At 41.8% G+C, this 20325-nt stretch overlaps 1 protein-coding gene across 4 annotated transcripts; it reads right to left on the minus strand.

The window, feature by feature from the left end:
* Positions 1-13277: 13277 nt before the first annotated feature.
* LOC136667937 (uncharacterized) lies at positions 13278-20153 on the minus strand. Of its 4 annotated transcripts, none has more exons than XM_066645114.1 (5): positions 20093-20153; positions 14570-14640; positions 14174-14278; positions 14003-14065; positions 13278-13880 (listed from the first exon to the last, which is right to left on the minus strand). In XM_066645114.1, the coding sequence occupies exons 3-5, from the start codon at positions 14244-14246 to the stop codon at positions 13480-13482; spliced, it is 537 nt and encodes a 178-aa protein (XP_066501211.1). In that variant the 5' UTR covers positions 14247-14278; positions 14570-14640; positions 20093-20153; the 3' UTR covers positions 13278-13479. The 4 variants fall into 4 exon arrangements, with proteins under 4 accessions (XP_066501211.1, XP_066501212.1, XP_066501209.1 ...); XM_066645115.1 differs by lacking the exon at positions 20093-20153 and adding an exon at positions 16490-16586; XM_066645112.1 differs by lacking the exon at positions 20093-20153 and having other exon boundaries at positions 14570-14873.
* Between the last annotated feature and the right edge of the window lie 172 nt (positions 20154-20325).

Below are 20325 nucleotides of genomic sequence, written 5' to 3' on the forward strand. Positions count from 1 at the left end.
AACTATCAACTCAGTCGTTTATGATGCAGATTATTGAGTGTATGTTACAAAGAGCAACCAGTAATCTTCATTCATTCACTCATTCATTATCTGTAACTGCTTATCCAGTTCAGAGTCGCGGTGAGTCCAGAGCCCACCTGGAATCATTGGGCGCAAGGCGGGAATACACCCTGGAGGGGGCGCTAGTCCTTAACAGAGCAACACAGACACACACTCACACCTACAGACACTTTTGAGTCACCAATCCACCTACGAACGTGTGTTTTTGGACTGTGGGAGGAAACCGGAGCACCCGGAGGAAACCCACACGGACACGGGGAGAACACACCAACTTCTCACAGACAGTCACCCGGAGCGGGAATCGAACCCACAATCTGCAGACACTGCGACACTACCTACTGTGCCACTGTGCCACCCCAAGTCTACTTCATTTATATAAAACAAATTTTAAAAATACACTGTACAGTACCCTTGTCATTGGGACCCAGGGCTCTGCCTTAATTTCATGGGTAATTAGGCAGAGTGTTACACATAAGAAATAAAGGAGAGACCAGACAGAATAAAAGTCTAAAGTAATTTTAATTAAATAGAACTTAACCTTAACCTAAATCTAAATGAAAAACTTTAAAAGGAAACTTAACCGAGTTAATGATATATTAAAATACCTGAAAAGAAGCTTACATAATTAAATCTAAATGCAGAAACTCAGAAAGGAAACTTATAAATGTAATACCACAATTATCAATCACTGAAATGTTATTTCTATAGCGCTTTTCACCAACAGAAAGTTGTCCGGGTCCAAGCCTCCTATGAGCAAGCCAAAGGCGACAGTGGCAAGGAAAAACTCCCTCAGCTCATGAGGAAGAAACCTTGGAAGGAACCAAGACTCATAGGGGGAACCCGTCCTCCTCGGGTCGACACCGGATTATTTAGAGGATTATTTACACTAATGAAATACTTACAAAGACCTGTGTGAAGACAAACATTAAACCTATTTATTTATTCATTTCAGTAATAATCATATCAGAGGTCTAATCAGAACATTATGACCTCCTGTTGTTTTCTACACTCACTGTCCATTCTCTCAGCTCCACTGACCACACAGGAGCACTTTGTAGTTCTACAATTACAGACTGTAGTCCATGTGTTGCTCTGCATACTTTGTTTGCCCCTTTCACCTGATTCTACAACGGTCATGGCTCCCGCAGGACCACACCAGAGCATTCTCAGTGCTGCAGCGACACTGACATAGCGGTGGTGTGTTAGTGTGGATCAGACACAGCAGGGCTGCTGGAGTTTTTAAAGCCCTCATCGTCACTGCTGGACTGAAGATAAACCCCAAACCAAACGCAAACAGCTTCCTTTGGGCAGTGTCTTGTGTCCACTGATGAAGGACTCCTGCTTTCTGCGAGGAGTATGGTGTCCAGCAGGAGTGCTCTGGTGTTTCAGGAGTGCTCTATGCCCTGGTGTTGTCTTGCAGGAGTCCTGACCATTGAACAATCATGTGAAAGGGGCAAACAAAGTATGCAGAGTAACGGGTGAACTACAGTCTGTAATTGTAGAACTACAAAGTGCTCCTGTGTGGTCAGTGGAGCTGAGAGAATGGACAGTGAGTGTAGAAACAAGGAGGGAATAATTATTATTACTGAAATATCCATTTACATTGTGTCAAAATTACAATGATGGTAAAATGGAATACATTCATCAATCATACTTACCTACTTAAAAGGAAACTTAACTAAATCTAAATGTAGAAATCTACACAATATTTACATATTTACAAAATGTAGAAAGAATTCAAATAGCTGCAGAGAAGCCCTCTTCCCAGATACCAGGAACTTCATCCAGAAGACTGATGATTTCTTCTGCCAGCTCCCAAATTCCTGGTTCCTCATCCAACAGCTCTACAACCTCGTCAGGAAGGAGCAGGTCTTCCTCCTCATCCACAGCTGCGTCAGAGGTGGTGGAGTCTTCCGAGGAGCTGAGGCGGGGTCTCCTGCAAGGGGGTTCAAACACAGAGAATACCTCTTCGTCCTCAGAGAGCCCCCTGTTCCTCTTCCTCCCTGTCTCCACGCTGAAGAGCTGACTGCAGTGCTGCTGGGGGAGACACCGGCTGAAGAGCTGCTGCTGCCAGATGTTAACAGCTGAGGGATGTTGAAGGGGCAGCCAGCCAGCTGCACAGGGGGTGTAGAGCATACCTGCAAATTTCAAAGTAGCCAGTGAATGCTTCACTCAGCTTTCAGTTCGTCTGCTAGAGGTGTGTGTGAAACAGTTTGTACAGTTTAAACTTACAGTTACTCTCAGTTACACCTGTCCGTACCTGCAGACGTTGGGGCGTTAAAATGAATATCTGCTGGTGCCACAAAGAGACAGTGCTACGGCTGGGCCGAAAATAAACAATTTATAGACAATACGTAAACTTTAAGCAATAAAACCTTTAGTGATCAGACAGGTAACAGATATAATTAAAATGAGGTGAAAAACTGCTGTGAAACCCACCAACAGGACGGAGGAAACCTGGATAGATGTGTGTCTCCGGGCCATAACGATGGAAAACTGGCTGGACTGCCATAAAGTGGACCCCAGCTGAGGCAGAAGGCAGGTCTAGGAACAGTTATAGCAGGTTTGAGTACAGACTGCTCTCAATGGCCACAAAGCAGTGATACTTAAATTTGTTATTTTTTAAATATTTATTCATAACCTGTGCATTAATAAAAAAATCTTTTTAAAAACCACTGTTGTACCCTTTAAATCTTTCTCAGTTGACTTAAGGCCTTAAACTGCGTCGTGTAACAGTTAAACTACTTCTAAGTTTCTAGTAATAAGGATGTTTTTATCTTTTCAGTTTTAACAAAACATTTCAGTCGACATGAACAGAAATGAGTTTGTTCATACCGTGACTGAAGAAAACAGTCGGTCCCTCGATGAAGCGACGGTCCTCAATCCTAGGCTGGAGAAACGTCGGTCTGAAGAAGGTCATCGTTGAAGTAAATCAGAGAAACGTTGAGAGAGAAATCTCAGGTGAACTGTGTTGATCGTGTCAGGATCAAGACTGAGCTCTGAACATTTGAAACCAAACACAAAGTGAAGCTCTGGACCGAAGCTTTGAACCAAAACATTCTGAAGCCAACATTCCGAGCCATACTTTGGTGCACACCTTGTGCTGAAGCTGCACATGGAGCTGCCTTTAGAGACCAAGGACACGCTCTGAACCTATTTGCCATCTTCGGCTGAGCCCCTACTCTGCCCCAGTTTTGGACGTATACATCCCAGCAGCTAACTATTGCTTACACCAAATTGTTTTGTTTTTTCTTATTATATTTTGTGTTTGTCATTTTACAATACTGAATTAAAACCTTTGTTACCTGGATAAATGTTTCTTATGTACATTTGTGTTCAAAATAATAGCAGTGTGTTCAAAAACATTACTTAAGCACAAAATCTTAATAGTAGTTTTTATTTCCATGAATTGAGAACATTGCATACTGTTTTCCAAATCAACACATGAAGAGTTTTTCTGTGTTGCATAGAGTCAACCAACTTCTGGCACGTGTCAATTGGTATTCCAGTCCAGGATGCTTTGACTACATCCCACAATTCATTTGCATTTCTTGGTTTTGCCTCAGAAACTGCATCTTTGATGTCACCCCACAAGTTTTCTATCAGATTAAGGGCCGCTCCATAACCTGAATTTTGTTGGACTGGAACCAAGATTTTGCTCGTTTACTAGTGTGTTTAGGGTCGTTGTCTTGTTGAAACAGCCATTTCAAGGGCATTTCCTCTTCAGCGTAAGGCAACATGACCTGCTCAAGTATTCTGATATATGCAAACTGGTCCATGATCCCTGGTACGCGGTAAATAGGCCCAGCACCATAGTAAGAGAAACATGCCCATATGATGATGCTTGCACCACCATGCTTCACTGTCTTCAGAGGGTACTGTGGCTTGAATTCAGAGTTTGGGGGTCATCTGACGAACTGTCTGCGGCCCTTGGACCCAAAAAGAACAATTTTACTTTCATCAGTCTACAATATGTTTCTCCATTTCTCTTTAGGCCAGTTGATGTGTTCTTTGGCAAATTGTATCCGCTTCAGTACATGTCTTTTTTTTGTTGTTTTTTTAACGATGGGATTTTGCGGGGACTTCTTTCTAATAGATTAGCTTCACACAGGTGTCTTCTAACTGTCACATTACTCACAGGTAACCTGAGACTGTCTTTGATCATCCTTCAGCTGATCATTGTCTTTGCCATTCTGACTATTCTTCGATCCATTCGAATGGTAGTCTTCCGTTTTCTTCCACGTCTCTCTGGTTTTCCTCTCCATTTTAAAGCATTGGAGATCATTTTGGCTGAACAGCCTATTATTGTCTGCACTTCTTTGTAAGTTTTACCCTCTCCAATCAACTTTTAAATCAAAGCTTGCTGTTCTTCTGAACAATGTCTCGATCGACCCATTGTTCTCAAGCTTTCAAGGAGAAATGCATGTAGATCATGTGCTGGCTTCACCCTTAAATAAGGGACACCAGATTCACATCTGTTTCCTCACAGAATGATTGACCTCACTAATTGAACTCCACGCTGCTATTATTTTGAACACACCCCTTTCAATTAATTATGCAAATGCACAGACTCAAGAGCATGATATCACGAATGCTGAGTCTGTTGCTTTTCTAAGAATCTACTGCACCAACTGTTACATTGTTTGTCATGTGGTAATATAATTTATACCAAAAACAGTGATTATCTGGTTAGTCATATTGGACTGGAATCATTTTGAACACAACTGTAGTAATAGTGAAATAGACTGTTACCTACATAAAATAATTAAAAGTAACTAATTATCATGATAAAACAGATAGAGGAAAAAAAGTTAACCAGTGGTGCTTTAGAGCTCCCTGTCAGTGTATGATTTGATCCCCCCACATCTTTTGACTCCGTTGGCTATGGGTCTGTATTGCTTTCTTGACTGAATACACACACGGTGTATGCGGGGAGAGGGTGTAGTGCAGTGGTCTCCAACCTTTTTACGTACGTTAAGTTCACCTTTTGAAACCAGAACAAATGAAAGCTCTACCAATGTAAATGCCAGGCTTAGGCTGTTTAAAATATCAAATGTGTATATGTCCCCATAGCCTCCATAACATAGAATAAAACTGTTAACTTACTTCTTTTAATGAAAAGCTGAATATTGGCTGTGGTGATGCTTGTGTCTGCAATTGCTTTGTAAAGTTTTACTACCTATAGTACAGCAACTCTGCACATGCTCAGACCCACAATTTTAAATGTTTTCACTGTAAATCTGTTTTCCAACAGTGTGAATTCACGTGTCAGAACTCGCAGACACAAACACAGTGTGATCGCAACTTTATATGTCCCTGCTCAACTAGCCAGCGAACCACTGCGGTCGGATAGAGAATGACGCTATAAATGCCATAACTGAAGCCGCAATGATTCATCACAGTCTTGGAGACCGACCTGTCGATCGCTATTGACTTGTTGATGACCACTGGTGTGTTTAGTTACTGACTGCGAGAGTCATTTCAAGACAAAAATAATGAAAAAACTTTAATTGAATGCCCCTTTACAATATTCCATTAATCACACTGAAAAGCTACTGATCCACCAGTGGAAATAGCATTATGCAGCAGAGGAAACCTGATTATTAATGAACGTAAAGTAAGACTACTGAAAAAGCCTGTTAAAATGTTCATGCATTAAACACGGCAGTATCTATGGCAGACTGAATTGATGTTTTATGTTCTTACCAGACGTTATGACTTTGTATTTTACAGATACCTGTATATAATCAGTAAATAGTTGTTCACAAAAAATATTTTTGTAAAGACAGCAGCTCCACCAAAGCCCAGTCAAGTTAAAGTTTTACACTTAAAAGAATACTATAGAAGCAAATCTGTCTCATCAGACTTTGAAATATTACCACCTTTTGAATTTGCAGCACTGAAGTATTTTTTTTTTTTAACTGAAATTATGCATCTGAATTTTGTTGCTTTTGAATTTAAGTCTTCAGATTTCCACCTCTGAATATTTAGCTTCACAATTATACATCTGAATATAATTGCTCTTGAATAGAACCCGTGAATTTTCAAGACTCTTTTTTTGTCTGTTATTATTTAAGGTTAATAAATTCAGATAAAAAAAATCAAACAATATATTTCGTAGTGGCTCAAATTCGACAGATGAAATTCAGATGCCAAAATACGAGTTACAAAAAATTCAGATACACATCCGGGATACAAAGAATAAGCAAATGATTCATTTGGATTTTCTCTTTCACTTTAAAATGCTGCACTAGTTTCATTCTGTCGCCGCTAGATACAAAATACAACAAAATTACAAAATACAAACAAAACCTCCATACCGTGGAAAAATACACGTTTAGCTTCCTTCCGCGGATATTATCTCTTTATTTTCAAAATGTCTCAGAAATCTGAAAGACGACACAATATAACAGACTATTAATATCCTGAAGATGAAGATATTTTACTGTGGAAATTTTTGTCATGGTCCTATGAATATAGCATGTGATAATGAGAGAATATGTGGAAACATGAACTTTGAAGTAAATGTCCTATGGCATTTTTATTTTTTAAATGTTAGAGTATCAAGAATCTGAAATTGATTTTACAGAAGGTGTAGTACAAATATAATATCCCAAAGTGCAGAGTTTAATTCATAAAGTTGTGTTTGTTTAAACATTGAATGTTGGTGTGTGTATATTAACAATGTCTGGTTATTTCTAGTATTATAAACATTTATATAGAAATTTGTGTTTGTAGATTATTTACTTGTTGTGACAATGCTTCTTGGCAATAAATCTTATATCATTGAAAACCTGTTAATTTCCCTTTTCAATGGTGCCACATTTGTAAGGGACATGTGTTTGTGGATCAGGGCCTTGTCGTGGCGGAAGGGCTTGTGTGGTCTCATGACCTCCAGGGCTATGTCGTTGGGAGCTGTTAGCTCCCAGTAGGGTCTCCCATGGCGAACAGGTCTGGAGTGAAGATCCAGACAAACATAATCCAAAAGCATTCCTATGAGTACATCCATTAAAATTCAGTGTACCCTGCCCGGGAAAGGGTTACCGGGACCTACCCCTGGAGCCAGGCCTGGGGGTATTGTCCGATGGCGAGCGCCTGGTGGCCGGGCAGCCCACACAACCCGGCCAGGCTCAGCCCGAAACGGAAACGTGGGAGGATCATGTGGGCTCACCACCCGCAAGATCCAGAGTAGGGGTGCGGTGCTATGCCCATCGGGCACAGAGCGGGGCGAAGGGGCCCCTGGCGTCGTGGAACTTGTCAGTGGTTGTTGGTACGTGGAACATAACCTCACTGGGGGGAAAGAGCCAGAGCTGGTGCGTGAGGTTGAGAGATACCAGCTAGATATAGTTGGGCTCACCTCTACACACAGTGTAGGCTCTGGAACCAAACTCCTCGATAGGGGTTGGTCTCTCTCCTACTCAGGAGTTGCACAGGGTGAGAGGCGCCGGGCGGGTGTGGGGATACTCACAAGTCCCTGGCTGGCTCCTGTACAGCTGGAGTTTAGCCCAGTAAATGAGAGGGTCGCCTTAATGCGGCTCCGGCTTGCAGAGAGGAAAACTTTGACTGTTGTGTGTGCGTATGCACCGAACAGCAGCTCAGAGTATTTGGCCTCCTTGGAGACAGTGAGGGGAGTTCTAGAGGGGATTCCATGCACTGACTCTATTGTTTTACTGGGGGACTTCAGTGCTCACGTTGGCAATGACTGGGAAACCTGGAGAGGAGTGATTGGGAGGAACGGACTGCCTGATCTAAACCCGAGTGGTGTGATGTTGTTGGACTTCTGTGCTAGCCATGGTTTGTCCATAACGAACACCATGTTCGAACATAAGATTGCTCATAAGTGTACTTGGTACCAGAGCACTCAATGATTGACTTTGTGGTTGTGTCTTCTGACCTGAGGCAGTATGTTTTGGACACTCGGGTAAAGAGGGGCTGAGCTGTCAACCGATCACCATCTGGTGGTGAGTTGGATCCGATGGCGGGGAAAGCTGCCGGACAGACCTGGTAAACCCAAACGTATAGTGAGGGTGTGCTGGGAAAAGCTTGCAGATGACTCTGTCCGGATGGATTTCAACTCTCACCTCCGAGAGAACTTCTCACATGTTCCGGAGGAGGTAGGGGGAATGGAGTCTGTACTGTGAATGGACACTGTACCGGACCTCCATCGTGGAAGCGGCTGCATGTAGCTGTGGTCAAAAGCTTGTCGGTGCCTGTTACGGCGGCAACCCAAGAACCCGTTGGTGGAAAGCGGGGGTGAGGGAAGCTGTCAAGCGGAAGAAGGACGCTTTTTGAGATTGGCTAGTTCGGGGAACTTCCGATTCTGCGGATGGGTACCGGCAGGCGAAAAAGGCTGCAGCTGTGGCAGTTTCTGAAACAAAATCCAGAGCATGGGAGGAGTTTGGAGAGGCCATAGAGAATGACTTCCGGATGGCCTCAAAGAGGTTCTGCAAAACACTCCGTCAGCTCAGGAGAGGGAGAGGGGACACTGTCCAAGCTGTGCTCAGTAAGGATGGTGAAACTCTGAACTCGACTGAGCGAATTGTTGGGCGTTGGAAGGAGCACTTTGAGGAACTCCTTAACCCGAGAGATATGCCTCCTGTGCAGGAGGTAGGGCCAGAAGTGTCTGGGGGGTCAGATTCCATTTCCTTGGCTGAAGTCACTGAGGTGGTGAAAAAGCTTTGCAGTGGCAAAGCTCCAGGAGTGGATGAGATTCACCCAGAGTTACTGAAGGCATTCGATACTGTGGGGCTGTCTTGGATGACACGCCTATACAATATTGCATGGACCTCGGGAACGGTGCCTTTGGATTGGCAAACCGGGGTGGTGATTCCTATTTTCAAAAAAGGGGACCGGAGAAAGTGTGCCAATTATCGTGGCATTACACTTCTCAGCCTCCCGTGGAAAGTCGATGCCAAGGTGCTGGAAAGGAGAATCTGTCCGATAGTCGAACTTAGGATTTTGGAGGAACAATGCGGATTTCGTCCTGGCTGTGGAACTATGGACCAACTCTTTACCTTTGCACAGATGATTGAGAGGGCGTGGGAATTTGCTACTCCACTCTACACATGCTTTGTGGATTTGGAGAAGGCATATGACCATGTTCCCCGAGAGATTCTGTGGGAGGTGCTCCGGGAGTATGGGGTGCCAGGGTCGCTCTGGTGAGCCGTACGGTCCTTGTACTCTCAGAGTTTGAGTTGTTTTTGCATCCTTGGTAGTAAGTCAAGCTTGTTCAGTGTGGGCATTGGACTCCGTCAGGGCTGTGCCTTATCTCCACTCCTGTTCCTGATATTCATGGACAGGGTGGCGTGGCGTAGCCTGGGGCAGGAGGGCTTCCGTCGAGGAGCTCAGGAGGCGGCATCTCTGCTTTTTGCTGACGATGTTGTTCTTCTGGCTTCTTCGCACGGAGGCCTCCAGCGTTCACTTGAGCAGTTTGCAGCTGAGTGTGAAGCGGTCGGTATGCGGATCAGCACCTCCAAGTCTGAGGCCATGGTTATCTCCCGGAAACAGATGGCATGCTCCCTTCAGGTAAGGGGTGAGAACCTGCCCCAAGTGAAGGAGTTCAAGTATCTCGGGTTCTTGTTCACGAGTGATGGGATGAGGGACGGTGAGATTGACCGTAGGATAGGTGCAGTGTCTGCAGTAATGCGGTCACTGTACCGCACCGTTGTGGTGAAGAGAGCTGAACCATAAAACAAAGCTCTCAATTTACCGGTCAGTCTACGTCCCCACTCTCACCTATGGTCATGAGCTCTGGGTAATGACTGAAAGAACAAGATAGTGGATACAAGCGGCCGAAATGAGCTTTCTCCGACGGGTCACTGGGCTTACTCTCTGTGCTCGGGTGAGGAGCTCAGTGACTAGGGAGGAGCTCGGAGTAGAGTCACTGCTCCTTCGCATTGAGAGAAGTCATTTGAGGTGGTTTGGGCATTTTATCAGGATGCCTCCTGGACGCCTCTCACTGGAGGTATACCAGGCATGTCCAACTCGAAGGAGGCCCCGGGGTAGACCCAGAACACGCTGGAGGGATAATATGTCTCCCAGCTGTCCTGGGAACGCCTTGGGATCCCCTAGGAGGAATTGGTGGATGTTGCAAAGGGACAGAGATGTCTGGGCTTCTTTGCTCGCCCTGTTGCCACCGCGACCCTGAAATGGAGAAGCGGAAAAGAAAATGATGATGATGCGTTTGTGGGAGGAGCAGTAGAGCTGAGTGTGTGGGTTGCGCCCATGAAAAATTTGCCAAATCCTCTCTGTCAATGACAATTACATTGTACAACCTAGGTTTATAAGTAATTTCTTCAATTTTATTTGCATAAGCTCTATCTCTCAGTGCTGTTCAAATGAAAGTCAAATGTAAATATGTTTAAAAACACAAAGGATTTCATGGGATGTCCTAACTTTCACACGACTGTATCCCCACAGTTCATGTTTCCACATTCTGTCATATCACATGCTCTGTTCACAGGGCCTTTACAAAAAATCTCCAATCTTACTTTCTATGAGAAACTCGTCTCCTGTCCCTCACCAAGTGGCCGTTTACCCCTCACCAAACACTAAAAACCCTTAGTTATGGTGTGTTTTATTCTGATGTACTGAGTTTATTTCTGATGTTTTACACTTGTTTCTCACTGGGTAGTGTTCCTTTAAATGACTGATGTGTTAAAAGGCGAGAGCTGCACTCTGATTGGCTGTAGAGCAAGGCAACCTCCCCCAGACCCCTACTGCATTTAAATGCCCTCAATGGGGGAAATGTAACTAGTAAAACACATCTAAGCTTTGAAACATGTTTATTGACTTGATTATTGTTTGTGGAGCTTGTGGCTGTCAAACAGAACCGTTTGAGTCTCTCTCGCGGTGTCTGGGTCTGTTAGGCGTTGAAAACATGAGCCCTGCTGCGTGTTTGTCCCACCTCCTTGGTGGGTGCACATCGCCATAACTCTGCCCCTGATTGGTCTACAGATTTGATTGACATGTCGTTGTTGAGCGCCTAAGCTAAGCTGCAGTGACATGGGTCCACGGGGATCATATTTTAATTATTTTTTGAAAATGTGTACTATTGTTTTCAAGTTTTTTTTTTTTTTTGGCCAGTACTCTTGACACAAGCATGAGGATTACTCACGAACGGTTTGACGGAGAATTGTGACTCAGATTTAGTCTCGTTTTGAAGGGGACTATCTAAGCTAAGCGCTGCTGTGCTAACTTTGTGTGTGAGCCGCTTATGGGCTCTTCAGGCTTCGAGAGGCAGCGGTTTTGTCATCGATGAGGAAGTTTGGAATATCTTGTTTTTTTGGCTTTAATTCCTTAGTCCTACATTTTAGTGTACATCTTCGTGATCCTGTGTCTGACCGTTAGATTGGTGTATGATATGTACACATTACTCAAATATGGTGCCGTGAAAAATCTGAAAATCTGTTCTGTCACTAACATTTTTTCATAACAATTTCCAATAACAGCAAAAATACTTATCTATCGAGTGAGATTATATATAAAATGATTTAAGCTTTAATTTGGTACATTGACTGTCGACTTTGGACCTGTAGTACTTAAGATATATTGACGGATATAACAATGAGTGACGCCAACGAGCGAAATAAGAGGCTAAATAGTGCTGGGTTTCTAGGTTACAACTATCAACTCAGTCGTTTATGATGCAGATTATTGAGTGTATGTTACAAAGAGCAACCAGTAATCTTCATTCATTCACTCATTCATTATCTGTAACTGCTTATCCAGTTCAGAGTCGCGGTGAGTCCAGAGCCCACCTGGAATCATTGGGCGCAAGGCGGGAATACACCCTGGAGGGGGCGCTAGTCCTTAACAGAGCAACACAGACACACACTCACACCTACAGACACTTTTGAGTCACCAATCCACCTACGAACGTGTGTTTTTGGACTGTGGGAGGAAACCGGAGCACCCGGAGGAAACCCACACGGACACGGGGAGAACACACCAACTTCTCACAGACAGTCACCCGGAGCGGGAATCGAACCCACAATCTGCAGACACTGCGACACTACCTACTGTGCCACTGTGCCACCCCAAGTCTACTTCATTTATATAAAACAAATTTTAAAAATACACTGTACAGTACCCTTGTCATTGGGACCCAGGGCTCTGCCTTAATTTCATGGGTAATTAGGCAGAGTGTTACACATAAGAAATAAAGGAGAGACCAGACAGAATAAAAGTCTAAAGTAATTTTAATTAAATAGAACTTAACCTTAACCTAAATCTAAATGAAAAACTTTAAAAGGAAACTTAACCGAGTTAATGATATATTAAAATACCTGAAAAGAAGCTTACATAATTAAATCTAAATGCAGAAACTCAGAAAGGAAACTTATAAATGTAATACCACAATTATCAATCACTGAAATGTTATTTCTATAGCGCTTTTCACCAACAGAAAGTTGTCCGGGTCCAAGCCTCCTATGAGCAAGCCAAAGGCGACAGTGGCAAGGAAAAACTCCCTCAGCTCATGAGGAAGAAACCTTGGAAGGAACCAAGACTCATAGGGGGAACCCGTCCTCCTCGGGTCGACACCGGATTATTTAGAGGATTATTTACACTAATGAAATACTTACAAAGACCTGTGTGAAGACAAACATTAAACCTATTTATTTATTCATTTCAGTAATAATCATATCAGAGGTCTAATCAGAACATTATGACCTCCTGTTGTTTTCTACACTCACTGTCCATTCTCTCAGCTCCACTGACCACACAGGAGCACTTTGTAGTTCTACAATTACAGACTGTAGTCCATGTGTTGCTCTGCATACTTTGTTTGCCCCTTTCACCTGATTCTACAACGGTCATGGCTCCCGCAGGACCACACCAGAGCATTCTCAGTGCTGCAGCGACACTGACATAGCGGTGGTGTGTTAGTGTGGATCAGACACAGCAGGGCTGCTGGAGTTTTTAAAGCCCTCATCGTCACTGCTGGACTGAAGATAAACCCCAAACCAAACGCAAACAGCTTCCTTTGGGCAGTGTCTTGTGTCCACTGATGAAGGACTCCTGCTTTCTGCGAGGAGTATGGTGTCCAGCAGGAGTGCTCTGGTGTTTCAGGAGTGCTCTATGCCCTGGTGTTGTCTTGCAGGAGTCCTGACCATTGAACAATCATGTGAAAGGGGCAAACAAAGTATGCAGAGTAACGGGTGAACTACAGTCTGTAATTGTAGAACTACAAAGTGCTCCTGTGTGGTCAGTGGAGCTGAGAGAATGGACAGTGAGTGTAGAAACAAGGAGGGAATAATTATTATTACTGAAATATCCATTTACATTGTGTCAAAATTACAATGATGGTAAAATGGAATACATTCATCAATCATACTTACCTACTTAAAAGGAAACTTAACTAAATCTAAATGTAGAAATCTACACAATATTTACATATTTACAAAATGTAGAAAGAATTCAAATAGCTGCAGAGAAGCCCTCTTCCCAGATACCAGGAACTTCATCCAGAAGACTGATGATTTCTTCTGCCAGCTCCCAAATTCCTGGTTCCTCATCCAACAGCTCTACAACCTCGTCAGGAAGGAGCAGGTCTTCCTCCTCATCCACAGCTGCGTCAGAGGTGGTGGAGTCTTCCGAGGAGCTGAGGCGGGGTCTCCTGCAAGGGGGTTCAAACACAGAGAATACCTCTTCGTCCTCAGAGAGCCCCCTGTTCCTCTTCCTCCCTGTCTCCACGCTGAAGAGCTGACTGCAGTGCTGCTGGGGGAGACACCGGCTGAAGAGCTGCTGCTGCCAGATGTTAACAGCTGAGGGATGTTGAAGGGGCAGCCAGCCAGCTGCACAGGGGGTGTAGAGCATACCTGCAAATTTCAAAGTAGCCAGTGAATGCTTCACTCAGCTTTCAGTTCGTCTGCTAGAGGTGTGTGTGAAACAGTTTGTACAGTTTAAACTTACAGTTACTCTCAGTTACACCTGTCCGTACCTGCAGACGTTGGGGCGTTAAAATGAATATCTGCTGGTGCCACAAAGAGACTCTGTGCTACGGCTGGGCCGATTTATAGACAATACGTAAACTTTAAGCAATAAAACCTTTAGTGATCAGACAGGTAACAGATATAATTAAAATGAGGTGAAAAACTGCTGTGAAACCCACCAACAGGACGGAGGAAACCTGGATAGATGTGTGTCTCCGGGCCATAACGATGGAAAACTGGCTGGACTGCCATAAAGTGGACCCCAGCTGAGGCAGAAGGCAGGTCTAGGAACAGTTATAGCAGGTTTGAGTACAGACTGCTCTCAATGGCCACAAAGCAGTGATACTTAAATTTGTTATTTTTTAAATATTTATTCATAACCTGTGCATTAATAAAAAAATCTTTTTAAAAACCACTGTTGTACCCTTTAAATCTTTCTCAGTTGACTTAAGGCCTTAAACTGCGTCGTGTAACAGTTAAACTACTTCTAAGTTTCTAGTAATAAGGATGTTTTTATCTTTTCAGTTTTAACAAAACATTTCAGTCGACATGAACAGAAATGAGTTTGTTCATACCGTGACTGAAGAAAACAGTCGGTCCCTCGATGAAGCGACGGTCCTCAATCCTAGGCTGGAGAAACGTCGGTCTGAAGAAGGTCATCGTTGAAGTAAATCAGAGAAACGTTGAGAGAGAAATCTCAGGTGAACTGTGTTGATCGTGTCAGGATCAAGACTGAGCTCTGAACATTTGAAACCAAACACAAAGTGAAGCTCTGGACCGAAGCTTTGAACCAAAACATTCTGAAGCCAACATTCCGAGCCATACTTTGGTGCACACCTTGTGCTGAAGCTGCACATGGAGCTGCCTTTAGAGACCAAGGACATGCTCTGAACCTATTTGCCATCTTCGGCTGAGCCCCTACTCTGCCCCAGTTTTGGACGTATACATCCCAGCAGCTAACTATTGCTTACACCAAATTGTTTTGTTTTTTCTTATTATATTTTGTGTTTGTCATTTTACAATACTGAATTAAAACCTTTGTTACCTGGATAAATGTTTCTTATGTACATTTGTGTTCAAAATAATAGCAGTGTGTTCAAAAACATTACTTAAGCACAAAATCTTAATAGTAGTTTTTATTTCCATGAATTGAGAACATTGCATACTGTTTTCCAAATCAACACATGAAGAGTTTTTCTGTGTTGCATAGAGTCAACCAACTTCTGGCACGTGTCAATTGGTATTCCAGTCCAGGATGCTTTGACTACATCCCACAATTCATTTGCATTTCTTGGTTTTGCCTCAGAAACTGCATCTTTGATGTCACCCCACAAGTTTTCTATCAGATTAAGGGCCGCTCCATAACCTGAATTTTGTTGGACTGGAACCAAGATTTTGCTCGTTTACTAGTGTGTTTAGGGTCGTTGTCTTGTTGAAACAGCCATTTCAAGGGCATTTCCTCTTCAGCGTAAGGCAACATGACCTGCTCAAGTATTCTGATATATGCAAACTGGTCCATGATCCCTGGTACGCGGTAAATAGGCCCAGCACCATAGTAAGAGAAACATGCCCATATGATGATGCTTGCACCACCATGCTTCACTGTCTTCAGAGGGTACTGTGGCTTGAATTCAGAGTTTGGGGGTCGTCTGACGAACTGTCTGCGGCCCTTGGACCCAAAAAGAACAATTTTACTTTCATCAGTCTACAATATGTTTCTCCATTTCTCTTTAGGCCAGTTGATGTGTTCTTTGGCAAATTGTATCCGCTTCAGTACATGTCTTTCTTTGTTGTTTTTTTAACGATGGGATTTTGCGGGGACTTCTTTCTAATAGATTAGCTTCACACAGGCGTCTTCTAACTGTCACAGTACTCACAGGTAACCTGAGACTGTCTTTGATCATCCTTCAGCTGATAATTGTCTTTGCCATTCTGACTATTCTTCGATCCATTCGAATGGTAGTCTTCCGTTTTCTTCCATGTCTCTCTGGTTTTCCTCTCCATTTTAAAGCATTGGAGATCATTTTGGCTGAACAGCCTATTATTGTCTGCACTTCTTTGTAAGTTTTACACTCTCCAATCAACTTTTAAATCAAAGCTCGCTGTTCTTCTGAACAATGTCTCGATCGACCCATTTTTCTCAAGCTTTCAAGGAGAAATGCATGTAGATCATGTGCTGGCTTCACCCTTAAATAAGGGACACCTGATTCACATCTGTTTCCTCACAGAATGATTGACCTCACTAATTGAACTCCACGCTGCTATTATTTTGAACACACCCCTTTCAATTAATTATGCAAATGCACAGACTCAAGAGCATGATATCACGAATGCTGAGTCTGTTGCTTTTCTAAGAATCTACTGCACCAACTGTTACATTGTTTGTCATGTGGTAATATAATTTATACCAAAAACAGTGATTATCTGGTTAGTCATATTGGACTGGAATCATTTTGAACACAACTGTAGTAATAGTGAAATAGACTGTTACCTACATAAAATAATTAAAAGTAACTAATTATCATGATAAAACAGATAGAGGAAAAAAAGTTAACCAGTGGTGCTTTAGAGCTCCCTGTCAGTGTATGATTTGATCCCCCCACATCTTTTGACTCCGTTGGCTATGGGTCTGTATTGCTTTCTTGACTGAATACACACACGGTGTATGCGGGGAGAGGGTGTAGTGCAGTGGTCTCCAACCTTTTTACGTACGTTAAGTTCACCTTTTGAAACCAGAACAAATGAAAGCTCTACCAATGCAAAATGTTTAAAATAACAAATCTGTATATGTCCCCATAGCCTCCATAACATAGAATAAAACTGTTAACTTACTTCTTTTAATGAAAAGCTGAATATTGGCTGTGGTGGTGCTTGTGTCTGCAATTGCTTTGTAAAGTTTTACTTCCTATACTACAGCAACTCTGCACATGCTCAGACCCACAATTTTAAATGTTTTCACTGTAAATCTGTTTTCCAACAGTGTGAATTCACGTGTCAGACACAAATACAGTGTGATCGCAGCTGTATATGTCCCTGCTCAACTAGCCAGCGAACCACTGCGGTCGGATAGAGAATGACGCTATAAATGCCATAACTGAAGCTGCAATGATTCATCACAGTCTTGGAGACCGACCTGTCGATCGCTATTGACTTGTTGATGACCACTGGTGTGTTTAGCTACTGACTGCGAGAGTCATTTCAAGACAAAAATAATGAAAAAACTTTAATTGAATGCCCCTTTACAATATTTAATTAATCACACTGAAAAGCTACTGATGCACCAGTGGAAATAGCATTATGCAGCAGAGGAACCTGATTATTAATGAACGTAAAGTAAGACTACTGAAAAAGCCTGTTAAAATGTTCATGCATTAAACACGGCAGTATTTAGGGCAGACTGAATTGATGTTTATGTTCTTACCAGACGTTATGACTGTGTATTTTACAGATACCTGCATATAATCAGTAAATAGTTGTTCACAAAAAATATTTTTGTAAAGACAGCAGCTCCACCAAAGCCCAGTCAAGTTAAAGTTTTACACTTAAAAGAATACTATAGAAGCAAATCTGTCTCATCAGACTTTGAAATATTACCACCTTTTGAATTTGCAGCACTGAATTATTATTTTTTTTTTTTGCACTGAAATTATGCATCTGAATTTTGTTGCTTTTGAATGCTTAAGTCTTCAGATTTCCACCTCTGAATATTTTGCTTCACAATTATGCATCTGAATATAATTGCTCTTGAATAGAACCCGTGAATTTTCAAGACTCTTTTTTTCTCTGTTATTATTTAAGGTTAATAAATTCAGATAAAAAAAATCAAACAATATATTTCGTAGTGGCTCAAATTCGACAGATAAAATTCAGATGCCAAAATACGAGTTACAAAAAATTCAGATACACATCCGGGATACAAAGAATAAGCAAATGATTCATTTGGATTTTCTCTTACTCTTTAAAATTCTGCACTAGTTTCATTCTGTCGCCGCTAGATGGTGAAATAAAAACACATCTTCCATACCGTGGAAAAACTACACGTTTAGCTTCCTTCCGCGGATATTATCTCTTTATTTTCAAAGTGTCTCAGAAATCTGAAAGACTCACTGAAGATACAATATAACAGACTATTGATATCCTGAAGATGAAGACATTTTACTGTGGAGATTTTTGTCATGGTCCTGTGAATATAGCATGTGATAATGAGAGAATATGTGGAAACATGAACTGTGGAGTATGTGTCCTATGGCATTTTTATTTTTTAAATGTTAGAGTATCAAGAATCTGAAATTGATTTTACAGAAGGTGTAGTACAAATATAATATCCCAAAGTGCAGAGTTTAATTCATAAAGTTGTGTTTGTTTAAACACTGAATGTTGGTGTGTGTATATTAACAATGTCTGGTTATTTCTAGTATTGTAAACATTTATATAGAAATTTGTGTTTGTAGATTATTTACTTGTTGTAACAATGCTTCTTGGCAATAAATCTTATATCATTGAAAACCTGTTAATTTCCCTTTTCAATGGTGCCACATTTGTAAGGAACATGCGTTTGTGGGAGGAGCAGTAGAGCTGAGTGTGTGGGTTGCGCCCATGAAAAATTTGCCAAATCCTCTGTCAATGACAATTACATTGTTCAACCTATGTTTATAAGTAATTTCTTCAATTTTATTTGCATAAGCTCTATCTCTCAGTGCTGTTCAAATGAAAGTCAAATGTACATATGTTTAAATATGTTTAAAAACACAAAGGCTTTCATGGGGTGTCCTACCTTCACACGACTGTATCCCCACACTTCATGACATCCACAGTAAAATGTCTTCATATTCAGGATATCAATAGTCTGTTATATTGTATCTTCAGTGAGTCTTTCAGATTTCTGAGACACTCTGAAAATAAAGAGATAATATCCACGGAAGGAAGCTAAACGTGTAGTTTTTCCACGGTATGGAAGATGTGTTTTTATTTCACCATCTAGCGGCGACAGAATGAAACTAGTGCAGCATTTTAAAGTGAAAGAGAAAATCCAAATGAATCAATTGCTTATCCTTTGTATCCCGGATGTGTATCTGAAGTTTTTCACTCGTATTTTGGCATCTGAATTTCATCTGTCGAATTTGAGCAACTACAAATTATATTTTTTTAATTTTTTTTTTATCTGAATTCATTAACCTTGAATAATAACAGTGAAAACGTGTTCTTGAAAATTCACGAGTTCAATTCAAGAGCAATTATATTCAGATTCATAATTGTGAAGCAAAATATTCAGAGGTGGAAATCTGAAGACTTAAATTCAAAAGCAACAAAATTCAGATTCAAAATTTCAGTGCAAAACAATTCAGTGCTGCAAATTCAAAGGTGGTAATATTTCAAAGTACATTCTAATTAGCTTTAACTGGCGCTTGATTAAAAAAAAGATAATAAATAATGATGATAATAAATGATCTGTAATATGTTCTTATATGGAAATAAATACAAATTTAATGGAGAAATTATTTCAGCTGAATAGTAAATATATAAAATATTAAGTAACTGTCTTTAGCCTGACGTTTAATGTAGAGATCCAGAAATGACTGAGAAGCCTGTTGTTTAATTACACACCGCAGCACAATGTAACACACGTGTAACCTGGTTGAATTTCCCCGTTATTAAAGTTGTTTTAAAATGTATAATTTGTACAGTAAATTCTAGAAAGTTCATGTTATTTGGTGTAACAGCTCATGTTCTCACATCTTACTTTTCACTGATTTCTGTCGAGATATTTTTATTTGTTGTCTGTGCTCGGCGATTGGATGCTGCCTATCAATTAAGAGTCTAGGAGTGGGCGGGGCTAAGAGCTGTGGGGTGAGCAAGGAGAGAGAGAGAGAGCCACGCTGATTCAGCAATACGGCGAAAACAAATCTAGTTTTCGTGCCTAAAATGCCGCCAAAATGTGGCTAATGGACAGTTAGACCACTTGTGAGACATTTTTAAGCACGGGAAAAGGACACGGCCCGTTTTCTATGGAATCAGATTTGTGCCAAAAAGAATCGCACAAAAAAAATTCATCTCAAACGTAAAACTTATAATTTTCAAACAAAATATCCAGCTCTGACCTTTGTGCTCCATGGTTTTAGTTCGTGAGCTCTGAGTTCTGCGCCTGATCCCCGAGTTTTGCGAGCAGTTTTGGCACAAAGCTCTCGCGTGGGCGGGACTTCTCAGTGGTGCCTTCCCATTGGCTAATGAGTTTTTGAGTGACAACTCAGTGCCCTGGACGTTGTTTCACGACTCTGTGTGCAGGAAGCGTGTGTATTCGGCTTTGGGATTCCGCTTTTGAAGAATATAACGC

The sequence above is a fragment of the Hoplias malabaricus genome, chromosome 15, assembly GCF_029633855.1.
Source record: "Hoplias malabaricus isolate fHopMal1 chromosome 15, fHopMal1.hap1, whole genome shotgun sequence".
In the NCBI taxonomy this organism is placed as follows: Eukaryota; Metazoa; Chordata; class Actinopteri; order Characiformes; family Erythrinidae; genus Hoplias; species Hoplias malabaricus.